Source organism: Myotis davidii, unplaced genomic scaffold (genome assembly GCF_000327345.1).
Source record: "Myotis davidii unplaced genomic scaffold, ASM32734v1 scaffold217, whole genome shotgun sequence".
NCBI classification, from domain to species: Eukaryota; Metazoa; Chordata; class Mammalia; order Chiroptera; family Vespertilionidae; genus Myotis; species Myotis davidii.
The window spans coordinates 4,587,932-4,607,231 of record NW_006290034.1 but is presented as its reverse complement, the minus strand read 5'-3'; the positions used below and the strand labels follow the sequence as shown (position 1 = coordinate 4,607,231).

General features: G+C 45.1%; 2 protein-coding genes across 2 annotated transcripts in view; one reads left to right on the top strand and one right to left on the bottom strand.

Annotated features, from left to right (window-relative positions):
• The window catches only part of PRPF38B (pre-mRNA processing factor 38B), an 8,825-nt gene extending 5,632 nt beyond the window's left edge, over nucleotides 1-3,193 (bottom strand). Inside the window, exons 1-3 of the mRNA XM_015563404.1 lie at nucleotides 3,092-3,193; nucleotides 2,342-2,394; nucleotides 295-363 (exon numbers count right to left, since the gene is read on the bottom strand). Coding sequence (XP_015418890.1) covers nucleotides 295-306 — 12 coding nt within the window. The 5' untranslated portion in view covers nucleotides 307-363; nucleotides 2,342-2,394; nucleotides 3,092-3,193. The remainder of the gene's footprint in view (nucleotides 1-294; nucleotides 364-2,341; nucleotides 2,395-3,091) is intronic.
• An 8,026-nt stretch (nucleotides 3,194-11,219) lies between these two features.
• On the top strand, nucleotides 11,220-16,696 carry HENMT1 (HEN1 methyltransferase homolog 1 (Arabidopsis)). The gene is made up of 7 exons (XM_006762947.2): nucleotides 11,220-11,329; nucleotides 12,598-12,723; nucleotides 13,135-13,247; nucleotides 13,882-14,016; nucleotides 14,328-14,507; nucleotides 15,099-15,276; nucleotides 16,249-16,696. The coding sequence occupies exons 1-7, from the start codon at nucleotides 11,306-11,308 to the stop codon at nucleotides 16,651-16,653; spliced, it is 1,161 nt and encodes a 386-aa protein (XP_006763010.1). The 5' UTR covers nucleotides 11,220-11,305; the 3' UTR covers nucleotides 16,654-16,696.
• Nucleotides 16,697-19,300: the final 2,604 nt, after the last annotated feature.

The window sequence follows — 19,300 nt, the reverse complement described above, 5'->3', positions numbered from 1 at the left end:
AAAGAGTTAAAAAAAAAAAAAGGAGTAAAATAATTAATGGAGTTACTTAACACCAATTGATTAATCCTGATAGGTATTATTAACAAGATATAATCCAGAACTAAGAATGGAGCATTAAAAAAATAACTTCTAATTCCATTCATAGGACACTTGAATTTAGATTAAAAAAATAAACAAAACAAAAAACCCAAGCTTCTAAGATTTGCTAATTATCATTTGAGCGTGTCACTGACATAAGTATAAACCTAGTTCTAAGCCACAGAAAAACTGAAAAATGCACGTACTTCTACTTACCCCTCCGCACATCCCTGTTTGGCCCGCTGTCTTCCTGCTTCCTTTCTCCCATGGTTCAACATGTGTGACCTGAAAATAGAAAAGAGGAACACAACAAACATTCATACTTCAAATTTTTTACATGTATGATTAAAATAAACCCAATTCGATAAGAGAGCAGCTCTTCCCAAAGTCTGGACTTGGGTATTTTGACATGAGGTACCTAATTTTGTTTACACGTTAAGCACGTAAACCAACTTTAAAAAACTGCTTTGATAATAACAGAAAGCATCAATAAGCTATCAGGGTTTAACAAAACCACAGCTTTACAGAGCAGAAATCCCATTAGCTCTGTAGAGAGCTGGTGCACGTGGAGCCAAACATTTCCAGTCTCATATATTTGTAGAAGATATTTGACACACCAACTTTATAGCTTTTTTATGAATTGCTTAAAAAATAAAAATTCTCATTTTAAAATGGATATAAATACCTACTTAAAGCAAAAAGTATTAATGATTAAGTATTTATTTCAAAAAATGTTTAAAATACCCTTAATAGTTCAACTCTATGGTGATATTAAAATAAAGAAAAATGGCTTGAAGAAAGCATGCTAGAACAGTAACAAATTATTTCTGATGCAAAATTTTGGAATTGTATTCGTTTTTAAAACATGATCAGACATTACATTCATTCCTAAATAAAGATAAAATTACAGCCATACCTACAGAGAACATTCTTGCTGGTCAGTGTATAATTTATTTTCAACCTAATTATGTGAACCAATTCAATTGAATAAATGTGATTAGTCATTACACTAAGTACACCCAAAGAATCAGTATCATCTTTGCTAAGGTGGGCACCCTATAAAAACCACATATTTTACCTAAAAGATAGCAAAGAAAGATTAGTAGCTCTACAAAAGATAGAACTCAAGAAGGCCCTTTAGGAAGGTAAGACCTACTGTTTCTTAAAGGCAAAAGAAAACCCTGTTCTTTCACAATGTATTTCCAAAACTATTTCCACCGACGTTAATTACATGTTAGCCTCAGTGGCTTCTGACAGAAGAGCAGGCATGTAAATGTGAAGGATTACACTATTTTGCTCAGCTGGCTGCTGCCCTTTACTGTTTCATTTCCTTCCCCAGCTTGTGGCATAAAAGATGCTTCAATTCCTTCAAGGCCAGCCAAAGCGTGGAGGCAATACAAAACAGACTTACAAAATTGTGAGCCTACACATTTCCATGATCATTCGATCTACGGTCTTGATAAGGAAGTGTGGGGCTTTAGTTTTATAACTGAATTTAAATAACTACTAGTAGAATCTTGACGTGTTTCAAAACACAGTATTTGAAAACAAGCTCTTTTTCCATCACATTACACTTGTCTGACATTAAACAGAACCTGCCACAAGAAGAGCAGGAACCCAATTTTCAACAGTTTGAAGTTCACTAGTAAATAAAGCTAATGGTTGAATATTCACCACACTGTAACCATGCTGAAAAAGACCTTACCTTTAAAAAAACCTAAAAAACCTAGCTGAGAGTATTACAATACTCTTGCAAAAGGATATCAAAATTCCAGGGCACTTTTTATACCCACAGTTGAACTGTATTGTCAAGATGATTTTTCTATCGAAAGCAAATGATTAAAAAGAAGCCTTCAATAACCTAATCACTTAAGTGGAAAAAAGGTGGACAGAAGAGCGAGTTAAAATTTAAACTTTTATTAACACCTCTACAGATACGTTCAGCTCACAGAAAATACTTCCTGTGGTTTGTCAAATGTTTTAAGAGTCAAAACAGACAAAACAGATTGCATTATATTAGATGCGCTAGCGAAAATACTGACAGACTGTCAAGGCTATTACAAATACTCTTTAAAATATAACCTTAGGAGGCCCGGAAGATTTTTTTTTTTTTTTAAGCTACATCATTTGCAGGTACGTGGAGAAAGCCTATCTAAGCTGGTAAAGAAAAGACCAAAACCAATGGCCAAAATCATCTAATTAGCCGTCCATTTAACCCAGGGAAATGCATTTATGGCGATCGAGCATGATTAATAGTGCATACCTCTACCTGCGACCCTGGGCTGCTCCGAGCCTCGCTGCAAGACTGAGTCAATCCTGCTAACGAAACAAGAACTGAGACAAGAGCGCAGTGAGGCGGCGCCAGGCGAGCTCCCCAGCACAGCCACGCCAGCACCGACCCTGCCGCAGGAGCCCAGGGCCCAGGGACCGCTAACGATCATTTATTTATTTTGCCTTGTGCCTCTCAGCAGGTTTCTGCCATGGGTGACAAGGGAACAAGCAACCACACAGAAGTGACTGACTTCATTCTCATAGGCTTCAAGGTCTGCCCAGAACTCCACAACGCGAGGCCAGCACTGAAGTCAATACCCGCCCTTGGCTCGGGGTGAGCGGGAGAAGCACCAACAAGTTGGCGCCGAGCAGATCCACCATCCAAAGGAGCAGTTTTAAAGCCGCGAACCGGAGAGGCGTCCGTTACCGTTTCCTGCTCTCTCCCCGCCACCCGTCTCGTCCAGCTCCCCCCAGGGGTGGGCAGGAGGCGCGGGGAGTGGAGCGGGGCGCGAGGTCAACAGCGGCGGCCTCTCCCGGCCCGAAACATCCGAGAAGGAAAGGAGGGCGGCCCCCGTCTGACCCCTCCCTGGCCGACTCCTAGCCTTCGGGTCCCCCCCAGCCCCCATGCCCTCCTCCGACCCCCACATCTTCAGACCTCGGGGGCCGCCTCCGCCCGTTTCCTCCGTCCGTCCGTCCGCCCTTCTCGGAACTCAGCCCCGGCCCGGGCCTAGACGCTGCGTACCTTGAAGTAGATCTCGTCCACCACCTCGTGGTAGGTCTTGAGCTCGTAGAGCTGCACTTTGAAGTAAGGCGACGACAGGATGTTCGTCAAGATCATGGGGTTGAGGTTGGGGACCCTGGATGAGGGCGCATGGTGGTGCCACCAGGATAGATGGTTCCTATCTCTTTGTAGACCAAGAGGGGGTTACAAGCTCATTACCGACCTTGTGAGCAGCAGTGCACTCACCTGTGAATTTGTGCTAAAGATTATAGCTGCCTCGTGGGATTACACAAGCAATAACTGCACAGATCTGCCAGAGAGAGAGAGAGAGAGAGAGAGGTACTTTAAAGTCCACTTACTCTTTGCTCCTTGCACAGCTTTTCAAGGGTGGGGGAGCCTTGGAAGAGAAATATTTCCTTAAATATAAAACCTGAAATGTGATGATTAATATTTTTGGCCTAGCCACTAGTTATAGCAGCTCTGTTTAAGAGTTTGCCCCTTGTCTCACGTTTCCTCTGGGAATTGGGGAGCCAGCTCGGGGGCGGCGTTGCGGGTCCGGTTCGGATGTTGTAGTGTTGGGACGGGGATCCCGGCCTCCGCTCTCGGAACCGGCACCGAGAGAGCTCGCATGACTCTGTGCTTGCAAAGTCGCCCCTAAATCCTGCGGAGTATGTGGAGCCTCCCGAGGTCACAGTTTAAAGATTCCCTGGAAGGGATGGTGGCCCTCACGCCTCCATGCCATTACGATGCAAGGCCTTTTATACCCCCCTCGGGCTGTACCGTCCGAGCAGAAGTCTTGCTTGCGCCTAAATTTATGAAACTGTAAGATCGAGATAACATCTGGCCGGGCTAAGCATGGAAAGAGCTACCATACTTGGAGGGGCCAGTAGATGCGCCAGGCATTCTGTTAGATGCGTTTTCGGTCCTTTCTCCCCGAGTTCTTAACGTTCTTTGGAGGCAGAATGGGTGGTAAACGTTGGTCGAGACACCGAAACGTTGGGGGAAAGTGTGAAAATGAGTCAGAATCTGCCTTCTCGCAAAAGCTACTGTCAACCTAGAGAAGGCGCGTGTGTTTGGGAGTGAAGGTTACAAAAAGCACGAGTTTCTACAGGTGGTAATGGACTGGGCAGTCTGATAGGCAGAGAAGAGGCTGAACATGGAAACAAGTTGGGTAGATCGAGGCTTATGTATAAGAGTCCACATCCCAGTTGGCAAGAGCCAGGAAATGTGCTTAGTTAGAGGGGAGTCGAGGCTGGATAGGAATCTGGCCCCTGAAGCTTCAGCCTGGAGTTTTAAATGAAATCATTCACTGTGTTCTCTTTTGCCTGGCTGCTTTGACTCAGCATACTTTTGAAATTCATTCTTATTGATTGTATAAACTGGTTATGTGGTATTTTTTTTTTAAGACTTCTTTTTTTAAAATACATTTTATTGATTTTTTTACAGAGAGGAAGGGAGAAGGAGAGAGAGAGAGAGAAACATCGACCAGCTGCCTCCTGCACATCCACTGCTGGGGATGTGCCCGCAACCAAGGTACATGCCCTTGATCGGAATCGAACCTGGGACCCTTCAATCCTCAAGCCAATGCTCTATCCACTGAGCCACACCAGTCAGGGCTGTGGTATTTGTTTTTATTCAGCGTAGTATTACATTGCATGGTTTTACCACAAGTTGTGTATCCAATCATCTATTTATCGATGGCCATTTCCGTTTCTAATTTTGGGCTATTACAAGTGATAGCTGCTGTGAACATTTGTATATTAGTCTTTATTCCGACATGTTTTTGTTTCTCTTGGCTAAATACCTAGACTTAGGCCCTGGCCATTAGCTCAGTTAGTTAGAACTTTGTCCAGATACCCCGAGATTGTGGGTTCCATCCCCTGTCAGGGCACATACTACAATCAAGCAATGAATGCATAAATAAGTGGAACAAGTGTTTCTCCCTTTCTCTAAAATCAGTATTTAAAAAAAAAATCTTTTTAAATCACTTGACCCACCATGTATGGGTTTATTTCCGGACTCCATTTTGTACCATGGATCTTTATGTTTATCTTTTCACCAATATCAAACTATCTGGATTATTGTAGCATTATAACAAGTTTTGAAATTAGGTAGGTTAAATCTTCCACCTTCATTCTTTCTCTTAAAAATTGCGTTGAGCCCTGGCCAGTGTGGCTCATTTGGTTGGGCATTGCCCCCTGCACCAAAAGGTTGCTGTTTTGATTCCGGTTTCGGGCTCTCACATTGATGTTTCTCTCTCTTTCCCCCTGTCCCTTCCCCTCTCTTTAAAGTCAATAAAATATTTTTTTTAAATTGCTTTGATTTTCCATCAATTTTCTTAAAAACAAGCCTAGCCAACAGTCATATAGTCGGTGTTCATGATTGAATAAATGAGTAAATAATTAAAATAATTGCCATGTGTCACTAAAATAACAAATGTTCTATTTGACATCTGGGGCCACCACAGGGAGGCTCTAGTCTAGATTCTCAACCTTCCTAATGCCGCGACCCTTTCAGTTCCTCATGACCCCCAACCATAAAATTATTTTTGTTGCTACTTCATAACTAAAATTTTGCTACTTTTATGAATCGTATACTTCTGTCCTACTTGGATACAAATCGGGGGTTCCTGTGACCCCCCTCATCAGGCTAAATAATTTGCTATCACAGCTCATAGAACTCAGGACAACACTTATTATCACAAGGAATAGTATAAAAGATATCCTTTATTATAAAAGATGCAAATTCCCCACCAGTTGGTTGGGTTGATTGGAGCGTCATCCTGTACATCAAAAGGTTGCGGGTTTAGTCCCCAGTCCGTCTGCGTATGGGAGGCAGCCAATTAATGCTCCTCCCTCCACTGATGTTTCTTTCCCTTCCTGTCTCTCTAAAATCAATAAACATATCCTCGGTGAAGATGTAAAAACAACAACAAACCTGAAGCTCTGTGAACCTCAGTGCTTAGGGTTCTTAGAGAAGTTCTATTAGAGCAGTGGTTCTCAACTCCTAATGCCACGACCCTTTCATACAGTTCCTCATGTTGTGGTGACCCAATTTCATTGTTACAAATTGAACATAATTAAAGCATAGTGATTAATCACAAAAACCATATGTAATTATATATGTGTTTTCCGATGGTCTTAGGCCACCCCTGTGAAAGGGTCGGACCCCCAAAGGGGTCGCGACCCACAGGTTGAGAACTGCTGTATTAGAGGGACATGATGGATTAAATTATGAGGTCACGGCCCAGCTGGTGTGGCTTGATAGTTGAGCATCAACCTATGAACCAGGAGGTCACAGTTTGATTCCGGGTCAAAGGCACATGCCTGGGTTGCAGGCTCCAATCCCTAGTGTGGGGTGTGCAGGAGGCAGCCTGTTAGTGATTCTCATCATTGATGTTTCTATCTCTCTCCCTACCTCTCTGAAATCAATAAAAATATATATAAAAAAATTTGGGTCAGAATTTCGTATCAAGTCCTGTGGATAATGGCTTTAGCCTGATACAATGGGGGAACTCAAGTATAAATTATACCCCATTGCTGTTCCAAATGTAAGGCAAGGGAGCTGGTTTTTATATACCCATACCAGTCAGTCATCAGCAAAAGAACGCTACCGAGGAGGGAATTCTCGGCCACTCCCAGCTCTGGGTGTGGGGGCCGTGGCTCCAGTGGCCCTCAGGCAGTTAGTAAAGTGCTCAGCTGAGTCTGGAGGACTCATTTCCAAGACGGTTCACTCACATGGCTGGAAGACAGGTTGGTGCTGGCAGCCTGGGGTGGGGTGGGGCGCATTTGGCTTCTCTCCACGTGGGCCTATGCGTGGGGCTGGCAGCCTAGCATCCAGATTCCAGGAGTAGGTGTTCCAAGAGACAGGAAGTAGAAACGGCCAGTCTCTTAACACCTGGGCCTGAAACTGGCACTTCATTGGTGAAATCACAGAACCCACCCAGATTCAAAAGATGAAGAAACACAGACCCCGTGCCTCAAAAGGAGTGTCAAAGAATTTGTGTATCTTAATCAGGCACATTTTTCCTCTGGCCACAAACTGTTTACATTCATTCCTCTTATTATTTTTAATTTTTATTGATTTTAGAGAAGAAGGGAGATAGAAATATAGATTGAGATATAGAGATGAGAGAGAAATGTCGGTTTGTTGTTCCACTTATCTTTTTGTTGTTGTTGTTGTTAATCCTCACCCGAGGATATTTTTCCATTGATTTTTAGAGAGAATGGGAGGGGGAGAGACAGAGAGAGAGAAACATCAAAGTGAGAGAGACGCAGCGATTGGTTGCCTCCTGCATGCGCCCCAACCAGGGCCAGGATTGAGCCTGCAACGTGTCATTGACCAGAATCAAACCCGGGACTCTTTAGTCTGAGGGCCGATGCTCTATCCCCTGAGCCAAAAAGGCTGGGACCGTTGTTCCACCTATTTATGAACTCATTGGTTGATTATATGCCCTGACCAGGGATCAAATTTGCAACCTTGGGTTGAACATTATTAGTATGATGCTCTAACCAACTGAGCTACGTGGGCAGGGTTATATTGATTCCTTTTATATGCAAAATACAATTGCTTTCTCCCAAGCTCTCTGAATATTTCATCCTACTTTGAGCATCAGGCTCAAGATAGTACATAGGATAACCTTTGTTCACTCATTGCCTGGCTGACACGCTTGCTGGACTAGAATCATAGAAGGGCCTTTATCTGTCCTTTTTCACTCAAAACCAGTACTTGATCCACAAGAGGTACACGATGCATACTTCCTGAGTGTGTTACCTTATTTCTCATTTTCAACGGAATGAATCAACATTCAGGGTAAATTTCCAAAGTTTAGAGAGGAATAGTCAAATTAGGATGTAAGGCCAGTTTGACTTGAAACTCATTCTGAGAATGTATAACATGGTCTGTATCTCGGTGGGACTTAGAATCTGGTGGAGGAAGGTAAGAATAGGTATAATGAAGGAATGAGAGGACAAAGGGTAAGCTAAGGCATTGGCTGTAGGAAGGAACAGATGCACCTGACAGCTTGAAGAGGTCAAGGTGTAATGTCCAAGCGTGGTCAAGGATAGAGCCAAGAATGACTTTCAGCCTCTTAAATGCATTTTTATTGATTTCAGAGAGAAAGGGAGAGGGAGAGATAGGAGACTGATGAAATAGGCACATTTGGAGAGAAAACTGGATATGAGAATTCAAGTTCATAGACAAGCCAACTAGCAGGTAAGGCAAAAACACTCTAGATTCAGGAATCCTGTAAAGATTACCTGTTAACTTTAACAATTTTAAACTGTGGCCCAGCCAGTATAGCTCAGTTGGTTGAGCGCCATCCCATGCACCAGGAGGTCACTGATTGGATTCCAGGTCAGGGCACATGCCCAGATTGAGGGCTCAGGCCCCAGCGTGGGGTGTGCAGGAGGGTAGTCAATTAATGACTCTCTCATCATTGATGTTTCTATCTCTCTCCCCCTCCCCCTTCCTCTCTGAAATCAATAAAAATACATTTTTAAAAAATGTTAGTCAGATATTGGAGAGAACTAGACTTCAGGATCCAGTCCAATTTTGTCCTTACTATTGATTTTTGGGGTGATGAAATTATACAGGTTTCAGGTGCACAATTCCACAGCACATCATCTGGTCACTGTATAGTGTGTTCATCAGCCAAGTCAAGTCTCCCTCCCTCACCAGCTATCTCTCCTATACCTCTTCCACCTCCCCCCGCCAGGGTCCAGTCCAGTTTTCAGGTAGGTAACAAAACCTCAAAGACAATGAACAGGACTAGAATCTCATGTCCACAAAAGTGAGCTACTGAGTATTATTTTCCCTACCACCTCACTCCCACACAATATTTGCCTTTTTGTGTCTGGCTTATTTCATTCAGCATAATGTCTTCAAGGTTCATCCATATTGTAGGATGTCAATGTCATTCCTTTTATTGAGAGAGAGAGAGAGAGAGAGAGAGAGAGAGAGAGAGAGAGAGAGAAGGGAGGTAGAAAGGAAAACATCGATTTGTTGTTCCACTTATTCATTGGTTGCTTCTTGTATGTGCCGTGACCAGGGATCGGCATTGAACTTGAAACCTTGGTGTATCTATACCAACGCTCTCTACCCGGCTGAACAGCCCCGCCAAGGACGCTTTCTCTTTTAAAACAGGACTAATAAGCCCGGCCCAGGGCCACTCAGTGGACCTTGGTGTATCTATACCAACGCTCTCTACCCAGCTGAACAGCCCTGCCAAGGACGCTTTCTCTTTTAAAACAGGATTAATAAGCCCGGCCCAGGGCTGCTCAGTGGTTGAGCATCCACCTATGAACCGGGAGGTCGCGGTTTGATTCCTGGTCAGGGCACATGCCGGGTTGCAGGCTCCATCCCCAGTGGGGGGCGTGCAGGAGGCATCTCTGTCATCATTGATGTTTCTCTCCCTCTCTCCCCCTTATCAATAAACAGATTAAAAAAATAAAATAGGACTAAAAACATGCCCCACCCCCAAAGGCGGCATCGTGGCTTCTCCTCTTGCCCTCCTTACACTCTTCCATCACCGACAGGACGGCACTGACTGATGGGTAGTGTCAAGCGGCATCTCTGCCGGGGGAGAGGGCCCCATACAATGGCGCCTCTAGGAGACCAGATGGTTGCGCCCCAACACGCAGGTGGATGTGTTCATTGCATTCTCCCTCACCCCCCAACCATACTAGTAAAACATTTAATTCAAGGCCTTTATTTTTGAACACAGCATTTTCCATAGACTTAGCCTTGGATGTATTGTGTTCTTATTTTTATTGACTTACAAATCCGCTGGTCCGCGGCTCCGAGCTCCGCCGGCTGGTTGTGCGTCTGAGTCGCAGGTAAGACCGGCCCGGCTCCTGCCCCGGACTGTGAGGCTGGGCAGCTGGAGGGTTTCGGGCTTCGAGTTAGCGAATAACCCGGAAAGTTAGACCATTGACATGTTGCCTACATTTTATTTTATTTTTTCCCGCCAGGATATTAAAAAGTGACACTGGTGAACCCCAAACAAGTACCTCTCCATTTCACCTAACCTGCACCGATAGATTCTAGGACTTGGTACCAAGAGAACAGACATGTCCCTTCGTATGAAAGTTTATAACAAGGAAGATTGTCCACTGTATCAGGTGTTCTCCACCTTGATTGGTTGAGATTTTAGAAAGTGCTATGGTCAAGCCTCCGTCCGCCCTGGCAACAGAATGAAATACTCCCCAAGATCAGTGCCAGGGCCGTGGTCACGATGATTTCAATATCTAGGTGGTTCTTAATGGATCTGCAATCAGGGTTTTGAGCCCCGCGACAAACTGGAACAGTGTGAGCCAGATGCAATCCACCTTTTTAGGATCCATCAGCAGGATTCATCAAGTTAGCATGAAAACACAAAAGGCCAAGGACTGCCTGAGAGGCTCAAGTACAGCAAGAAATAGGGGAAAAAGCAGAAAGAAAGAAAGAAAAAAAACCCAGACCATTTTTCAAATGTTTTCATTTCCTTAAAACTCTCCTACATGGAAATCACACCTGTAGCAAGGTTGACTGTCAAACCCCACTCATTGGGCCAGATATCCTCCTGGTGTTAGTAGAAAACTGCCCCCCCACTCCTGTGCACACCACCTCCACCTGTGAGTCAGCCCATCAGCCACCTGCCTACATTTTAGCCCACGTTGTAGCTGAGAGAGGCTTGCAATCGGAACCAGAATTTAACTTCAAGTTCACGGTGAATTATTGGATAGATGTTGGAGCATCCGTAGCTTATTACGTGGGACACTTTTCTCCCCCTCGAAGTTTCATTTGGACCGTGTGTGAAAGGGTTCTTGCAAGCGATTTGAATGAGACTGAGGGCTTTAATGAAATGTCAGACTGCTCTGATTGTTCAGTTTGTATCAAAGTAAAAGAACAGTCAAAGGAAAGAATGGTACCTTAGTGGTACCCTGGGCTGCATTTAGCTGGGTTTGGCATATTACTTAGGTTTCTGAGCTGCTGGCTGCTGTCTGAAATAAAAAGTATTGAATAAATTCTGTGGATTAAATGGTAACACGGAAAGCGAACGGAGAAAGACCACTTTCTCCCTTTCCTACTGATCTAGGCAGCTATTTCACCCCTCTTCTTTTTATAACTGATTTATTTATTTTTTATCACTTCCCGGCCCCTGTAACTGATAATTTTTAATTTACAGCCCAGCTGTTGCTGATTCCTGGAAGGATACATCTACATTTTTGTTTCAAGGAAATTTGGAGACACAAAATGGAACAGAGCAACAACAAAGAGGTAACTGCTGCCTTCCCTAACCTGCTTTTATGACTCTCAAGAGTTATTCTGGCAACTTTAGGTATATTGCGTTAATAAAATATTACGATTCCGCTTTACAAACGTTTTTAAAAAATAGGCTATAAGAAAGTTGCATGTTTGGCTTGTATTTTATTTCTCTTGGACAGAAGTGCCTTTTGGACTGCATTTCTTTATAATGCTGGTAGTATTTAGGAGCAGGCATAGCTGTTAAGGCTTAATCATAATTCCTCTTTCCTAACGGGTCCTGTTAAAGAAACGTTCTGGCACCATTAGTAGGACTATTGCAGCAAGCGCATTGCAGTTAGGGGAGAGACTGGGCTCAACTCCATATACAACAAAGACTAATGGATTTATAGCCTCTGAGCAGAGTGAGAGGCAGGGGTCAGTGGATGGAAAAGAGAGGAGATATCAAGAGTTTGGGATTCTTGCTAAATGATTTACAGATTTAAGATTCTGGCTGAGGGCAGGCCGTGGTGATCAGATATCCAGGATGGAAAATGAAGAACTTAGAGACTGAGTTTGATCACATAATAAGGGTAGAGGATGCTCTCTAAACTGACGTAGTAGGAATCTTGCTAACACTGGGCTCGAGAGGGTCTAGGTCTGGGCCTAGTCAGAAGAGGAGCCTGACTTCAGGTTGGTCAGCGGGAGACTGTCAATCATGAACAGTTTCCAGCCTCCTGCCTGCCTGGACTCCAGGCGTTGGAAGTTCACGAAAGATCCCTTGTGGCCAGAGGCTTATAACTGTTTTATCAAATGCATTCATAAGCAATTTTCCATTCAGCTGACTCTGAGCAATAGAAAGCATAAAGCCAGGTTCTTAATAAGGGAGGAGACTTAGATGGACTGTGGAGGAAATGCAAGGCCACCTAATGGCTGTAGTGAAAACAGAGATGGTTGACGGGCCATTCAGTTCTGCCAATTAATTGGGGGAAATAAAGCTGCTTTTTTCTTATTGAATCCCCGAAGTCATGTGTGACTTAAAACACTTTTTGGCCAAAACCGGTTTGGTTCAGTGGATAGAGCGTCGGCCTGCGGACTGAAGGGTCCCAGGTTTGATTCCGGTCAAGGGCATGTACCTGGGTTGCGGGCACATCCCCAGTAGATGTGCAGGAGGCAGCTGGTCGATGTTTCTCTCTCATCGATGTTTCTAACTCTCTATCTCTCTCCCTTCCTCTCTGTAAAAAATCAATAAAATATATTAAAACAAACAAACAAACAAACACTTTTTGTTTGTAAACTTTCAGGGCCACGGTGTGGTGGGTGGTCATTTTGATCTTCCCGTCAAGAAGGCGATTAATTTTTCCCCTCCGCTATACAGACAGCGTTACAGCTTCGTTAACGATCTAGTGAATCAGCACAAACCCAAGAAGGTAGGTCTTGGTTTCCAAACATTTCATTAAAAATCTCTTATAAGATGTTTTGTTAATTCAGAAGCCTTGGTTAGTAAGTAACCAGAGACTGTTCGGAAATACTCTCACAAGGCGGGAAAGGGTTAGAGAGGGAAAACTAAGCTTGGAGGAGCTGGAGGAGCGAAGTGGAATGAACGAACGCTTGGTTAACATGTGAGGTTAAACAGGACTAATTCCCGCCCCCCCCCCAGGCTTATCCTGTCTCGAGATTAATTTCCTCTCACGTACTTCTTTTCTGCCAAAGAGATCCTTCCATACGATGTTTTATTATGGTTTCACTTCTGCTGCCCACTCCCTGTAAAGAAGGTCTTTGGTCATCCTTGACTTCTCTGGCTATAAACGTCTTTGAAATAACACTGGTCTCATCTACAGGTGGCAGACTTGGGGTGTGGCAATGCTTCCCTCATACAGATGATTAAATCGCACAGTTGCCTGGAACTGATTGTTGGAGTAGATATCAATAAAGATAAAATAGGGTCGCAAAGGTAATGCCTAGTTTCTGCAGGAGTTGTGCATTGATCTAAAACCAGTGGCACTATCACATATGCTTAGAGGAAGGGTCGATTTTATGCAGGATTTACACTATGTTACATGTTAAAATGCGTTGTACATTATACAACGAGAGAGCCTCAGGCTCTCTGAATAATGACTATGCCCGCATGCTAATTCGCTGTATACGCTGTGAATACCTGTTAACTTCCAATGTAGAAAGTAGAGTCTCAATTAAGTAATTATAATCGTCAGCGCATTGCAGACTCAGTTTTCAAAGGGCAAGAATCTAATTAGGTTGATGCTGGATGCCATGGTAACGGCAGAGCCCCAGGCTGCCATCTCTAGTTTGAAGCAGAGCCGCTCTCCAATATCCTGTATATATTGGATTTCCATGCATTTTTTCAAAAGGGTGTTTCTTTTAAAGGGCAAGAAGCTGAAAATCACTGATCCAAAGTGAGCCGGGAGACCAAAAATATTAAAAATGGGAGCAATGTCAAATATTCAGTACCTTGTTCTGATTGGCCAGTTACTCCCCCTGTGAAAGGAAGTTACTCTCATGTCTGTAGTTGGGATAACTCTAAACAGTTGTGCTCAAGTGCGCTGACATCTACAATTACGCTTTTGCAGGTGTAGACTGTCTCCATTCTCGGGGGAGTACCTAAGCCCCCGGGACCTGAATCTGTCCATCATCTTGTACCACGGCTCTGCTGTGGAGAGAGATTCTCGTTTGCTTGGATTTGACTTAGTCACGTGTATCGAGTTGTAAGTATTAAACGCATTCCTTCTGTATCATTGGAAAAATGTCACTGGATTAGTTTTGTAAACTTTGTTCCCTAAATGTAATCTGGATTTTTATTTGTAAAGAAAATTGCTTGTCGGTGGGGACTGGCCTGTTACCACCCTGTCTCATCCGGGATGGGCGAAGGAAAGGATGAGGCCCTTTCAGGTCACTGTTACATCCTCCAAGGGGGGATACATCAACGTAGAGACAGACCTTGTTTTCCGAAGTCAGTTAGGGAAATCGTGCAAGTGAAGCTCGATCTGACTCGATCTGACCCCGCTGACCCTTTCAGGATAGAACATCTGGATTCTGAGGACCTGGCCAGGTTTCCCGAAGTCGTGTTTGGGTACCTGTCTCCGGCCATGGTTGTCATCAGCACGCCCAACTCGGACTTCAACCCCCTGTTCCCGGCAGTGACCTTGAGAGACTCAGATCACAAATTTGAGTGGAACAGGAAGCAGTTTCAGACCTGGTGAGTGCAAAGGTGTCTTGGTTTCTCGGGACCCCCACAGGCGTTAAAAATCCTGGGGAGCAACCCTTGATGGATATGTGACTGATGCGATTTCCTTCCGCAGAGCACATGAGCCAAGCCAGTGGGAAGTTCGTTCTCTCTCTCACGTCTCAGGCGGGTGTGGGAAAGGTGTGTGCCCTCCGGGTGTGAGGCGTCAGGAAGCAGGACCGTGGGAAGGTTGTGGCACTGAGTGGTGCCCTGGCCCAGGGGCATCTCCCAGGGGCTCCACGGGTTCTTGGCACAATTCCACACCCAAATAGGAGTTGGGATTATAGCCTTTGGGGTGTCCTTGTCCATTCCTCTCCTCTGTCCCACAACATTCCTTGTCTCCGTGTTTCTGTGGTTCATTGCCCTCGCAGTCATTGCCTGAATGCCCCTCAGAGACATAAGCAGACCCCACGCTGTGGCATAGTGTGATCTGTAAAAACCTGCGACTCAGCGGTCTTTTGGTTCCTCGCATTGTTCACGTTCTGTTCTACCGGGAATTGCTGTCTATGTAACAGTCGTTCCGAGTTTAGAAAAAAACGATCTCTCTCCTGGTTTTGATTCCAGGGCCTTAGGGGTGGCAGGTTTCTACAATTACGCCGTGGAGTTTACTGGCGTGGGGGAGCCACCGGAAGGAGCTGAGCATGTTGGCTACTGTACCCAGATAGGGGTCTTCCGGAAAGTCGGAGCGCCGGCCACGGAACCGTGCGTGGCAGAGCAGTGTGGTCAGCACGTTTATAAGATTGTGAGTGTTCTTTTTTAAATTTATTTTTTATTGATTTCAGAGAGGAAGGGAAGGGAGAGAGAGAAACATCAGTGATGAGAGAGAATCACTGATTGGCTGCCTCCTGCACATCCCCTATTGGGGACCACGCCTGCAACCCAGGCATGTGCCCTGACCGGGAATCGAACCATGACCTCCTGGTTCATAGGTCCATGCTCAATCACTGAGCCACGCCGGCTATGTAGACTGTGAGCGTTCTTTGTGGGGCAGCTGTCGGGACAAGAACTGCATGTACCTCGAAGGTGAACCGTTCCCTATCAAGAGTCCCCGCAGCAGAGAGGAGTGGTGGCCTGATTTTGAGGGTGACCCCGGGAGAAGCCTACGAGCCCCACCGTGGTCAGAGCTTTGCGATGGTGGTCTTTTGAGCTGTTGGGCCAGCGGCCTCCCTTGTGCAATGCGTCAGGGTTCTTGGCAGGAAGAGGAAAGCCAGCAGGCATTTCACTGCGGGGCTCAGACACTGATTTGGAACTGAGCCTCCAAGTGCTTCAGGCCCTTTGGGGAAGAACAAACACATCTCCCTCTTAATTAGCAACACTTTTCCTTTTTGACCCCGTGTCAGTATTTACAGTTAGTAGGGTTTGACATTTGCACATACTATACAGTTCTTCTTTTTTTTTCATTCTCGCCCAAGGCTATTTTCCCATTGATTTTTTAGGGAGAGGGAAAAAGAGAGAGAAACATCGATGCGAGAGAAACACATCGATTGGTTGCCTCCTGCACAAGCCCCGACCAGGGCTCGGGCCAGGGAGGAGTCTACAACTGAGGTATGAGTCCTTGAGTGGAATCGAACCCGGGACCCTTCGGGCTGATGTTCTATCCACTGAGCCAAACCGGCTAGGGCCATAGAGTTAATTCCTCATGTGGTAGAAGTTACTACTCATGGTCTGGAACGTTTTCCTATATCCTAAGTGGTTTTTTTCCTCCCGGCTTCAGGTTTATTCCGTTTCATATCCGAGTTTACAGCAAAAGGAAGTCCGCAAACTCGCATTAGCAAATGAGGTGTCTCGGCAAGTCCAAAGCATGAGGCAGAGATACGTCTCCAGCCTGCGGATCCTACAGCGCGGCGAGGGGAACGGCCACCAGGTCAGCGACACCGGGCTCGTCACCTTCTCTGGACCAGTCTTCACAGAACTTGAGAAACTCAAAATCGAGAAGTCCCCCGAACCGTTCCGCTTTGGGAATAAGCTCTACGTCCCGCTGGAAAGGCTGCTCGCTTATCCCAAGGTGAACCGCCTGTGCGACAGCGTGGACACGATGCGAGCGCTCATCGCTGACACGGTGAGGCTGAGCAGGGACGGGTCCGCTGTGAAGGTCGACCTGCGCGATGCGAGTCCGTGAGCCGCCCGTCCTGAGAGTCAGGGTCTCAGCCAAGGGAGAGCTCACCGAGGATGCTCTTGTGTAGCCATTATTCAAGTAACTTAGTTTTGAGATTACGTGACACGTTGTTGTTGTGTGTTTTTTAATAGGCTTGTTTTGTTTGGGAGTGTTTGTAGAGTTCCTGATATGCTTGGTTTTTGTTGCTGTTGGCATTAAAGAATGTTAAAGAAAATGGAGCGTTTACAACTTTTTCCCAGGGGGTAAGGGTAGCTTTAAAGTCTCTCTAGGATTCGCTACTTCCTTGGGGCTAAATTCTGATCTCTCATACTTAGCCTAAAACAGTGGTTCTCAACCTTCCTAATGCCGCGACCCTTTAATACAGTTCCCTCAAGTTGTGGTGACCCCCAACCATAAAATTATTTTCGTTGCTACTTCATAACTGTAATTTTGCTACTGTTATGAATCATCATAATGTAAATATCTGATATGCAGGATGTATTTTCATTGTTACAAATTGAACATAATTAAAACAGTGATTAATCACAAAAACAATATGTAATTATATATGTTTTCCGATGGTCTTAGGCGACCCCTGTGAAAGGGTCGTTCAACCCCCGCAAAGGGGTCTCGATCCACAGGTTGAGAACCGCTGGCCTAAAACATCATACAACACAGGAGTGCAGGTGATGGGAGGAAAGGGGAGCTTCGTGATGTGAACACTGTCCGTGGGTTTCGAACGCCCTCTTCGGCAGCTTGCTGGCTGGAACTGGGGTAGAGATCGTCATGGAGGAGAGAGAAGCACCGCTTCATGTAATGGGGAGAAAGAGTGGTTTCAATGCTATGGCTGTTTATCTCGGATACGTGCATGCCTTTGGGGACATCCCCAAATAGGGGACACGTCATGCTGCTGAGATCCATCACGCTGGTAGAATGGCGAAGCCATGAGTGTATACAATGGGAATTTCACTTGGCAAGTCATCTTCAAAGCTAATGGCACGCCAGTTATGCACTTACCTTGAAAATGAGCTCAGTGCCCTGCCTAATAGTACGTACTCTTTGCCTGCATGGCTACATTCATCTCTCCCCTCTCCATCCCATCTGTCCGCTGGGGGCCTGGCCCTGATCAGTTCATCGTCCTTCCCAGAAACACTGCATTGCTCCCGACTCCCGCACCTCAGCCTGGACTGGCTTCATTGCTTTCCCCGAACAGACGGACTTTCCACTGCTGTGTCTCTGTCCAGCCTTGCCCCTCCGTCTCTTCATTTATACTGATCACCCAGACCTTTCCAGTAGGAATCCTCATGAAAGTAAATTGACAGAATCTTTCATCAATCCCATACTAAAGGGAGACACTTTTACCCTATTTAAGCAAAGTATGAAAAATGACTTCAAAGTATTTCAAATTACTTAAAATTAGCCCTGACCGGTTTGGCTCAGTGGATAGAGTGTCGGACTGTGGACTGAAGGGTCCCAGGTTCCATTCCGGTCAAGGGCATGTACCTTGGTTGCAGGTACATCCCCAGTAGGGGGTGTTCAGGAGGCAGCTGATCGATGTTTCTAACTATCCTTCTCCCTTCCTCTCTGTAAAAAATCAATAAAATATATTTAAAAAAATTACTTAAAATTAGTGCTGAAAAGATTTTCCTTTGGCCCAGCTGGTGCTGGCTCAGTGGTTGAGCATCAACCCATGAACCAGGAGGTCACAGTTTGATTCCTGGTCAGGTTTGCAGGCTTGATCCTCAGCGGGGGTGTGGGGGAGGCATCAGATCAGTGATTCTCATCATTGATGCTTCTGTGTCTCTCTCCCTTCCTCTCTCTCTCTCTCTCTCTCTGAGGTTGATGGAAATGTATTTAAAAAAAAAAACTTCCTTTGATCATAACATGGAATATGGGGAAAGAAGGGCAGGCACAGGATCACGTGGGAGAGGTATGCTTAAACTGAGTCACTGAAGCTCAATACCAGAAGGTGGCACACTTTCCCACTTAAAGTAAATGCATTCTTTTGCTTTGAGGACTCCTGATACAAGATGCAAAACAACAAAACAAAAACAAAACAAAAAAAACACCCCAAAACTTAGTCTGCCAATTTCTGATGGAGGCTTGAAGCTTTCGCCACACAGGAAAGCGCTGCTGAAATGATTTAAAGATCTAGTAGTGAAGTCACTTTCTTCAGAGCAATGGTTCAGGAGACAGCTCGACCTGCCGGAGTTGTAACTGCATAGGAATGGGGTCTGAGCTAACTCCAACAGGAAGGCCTGGCATTTCCTTAGAGCCTGGGTCATCTGGAATAGAGATCACTAACTCAGGGAATGTCTAAATTAAGGCCTTTTCTCTTCTGCATCTTGTGTAATGTGGGATGGACTGACTCCACCAGAGATTTCCTATCATGCACATGGAAAGATTTCATTTCCATATACTAGTATGTGCTGCTACCAGGTGTATGATGCACAGAGATGAGGAGGTAAATTAAGGGGAAAGGGCAGAGGATGGGGGAGGAAGAGAGAGAAAAGCACTAAGTGCTGAGTCATAATAAGAAAGCTGGGCCTGGGAGCTCATCAGTGTTTCTCTCTCTCCCCCTCTCCCTTCCTTTGTCTCTAAAATCAATACAAATTTTAAAAAGAAAAAGAAAGACAGTAGGTTCTGAAGGGTGTTTGGATCAGACGCAGGT

Excerpts from the sequence above, each read along its gene's own strand:
- HENMT1 (XM_006762947.2), top strand. The coding sequence starts at position 11,306 with ATGGAACAGAGCAACAACAAAGAG. Across the intron at positions 14,017-14,327 it reads TTAGTCACGTGTATCGAGTT|GATAGAACATCTGGATTCTG; the intron begins GTAAGTATTAAA and ends TGACCCTTTCAG. Across the intron at positions 15,277-16,248 it reads GTCAGCACGTTTATAAGATT|GTTTATTCCGTTTCATATCC; the intron begins GTGAGTGTTCTT and ends TCCCGGCTTCAG.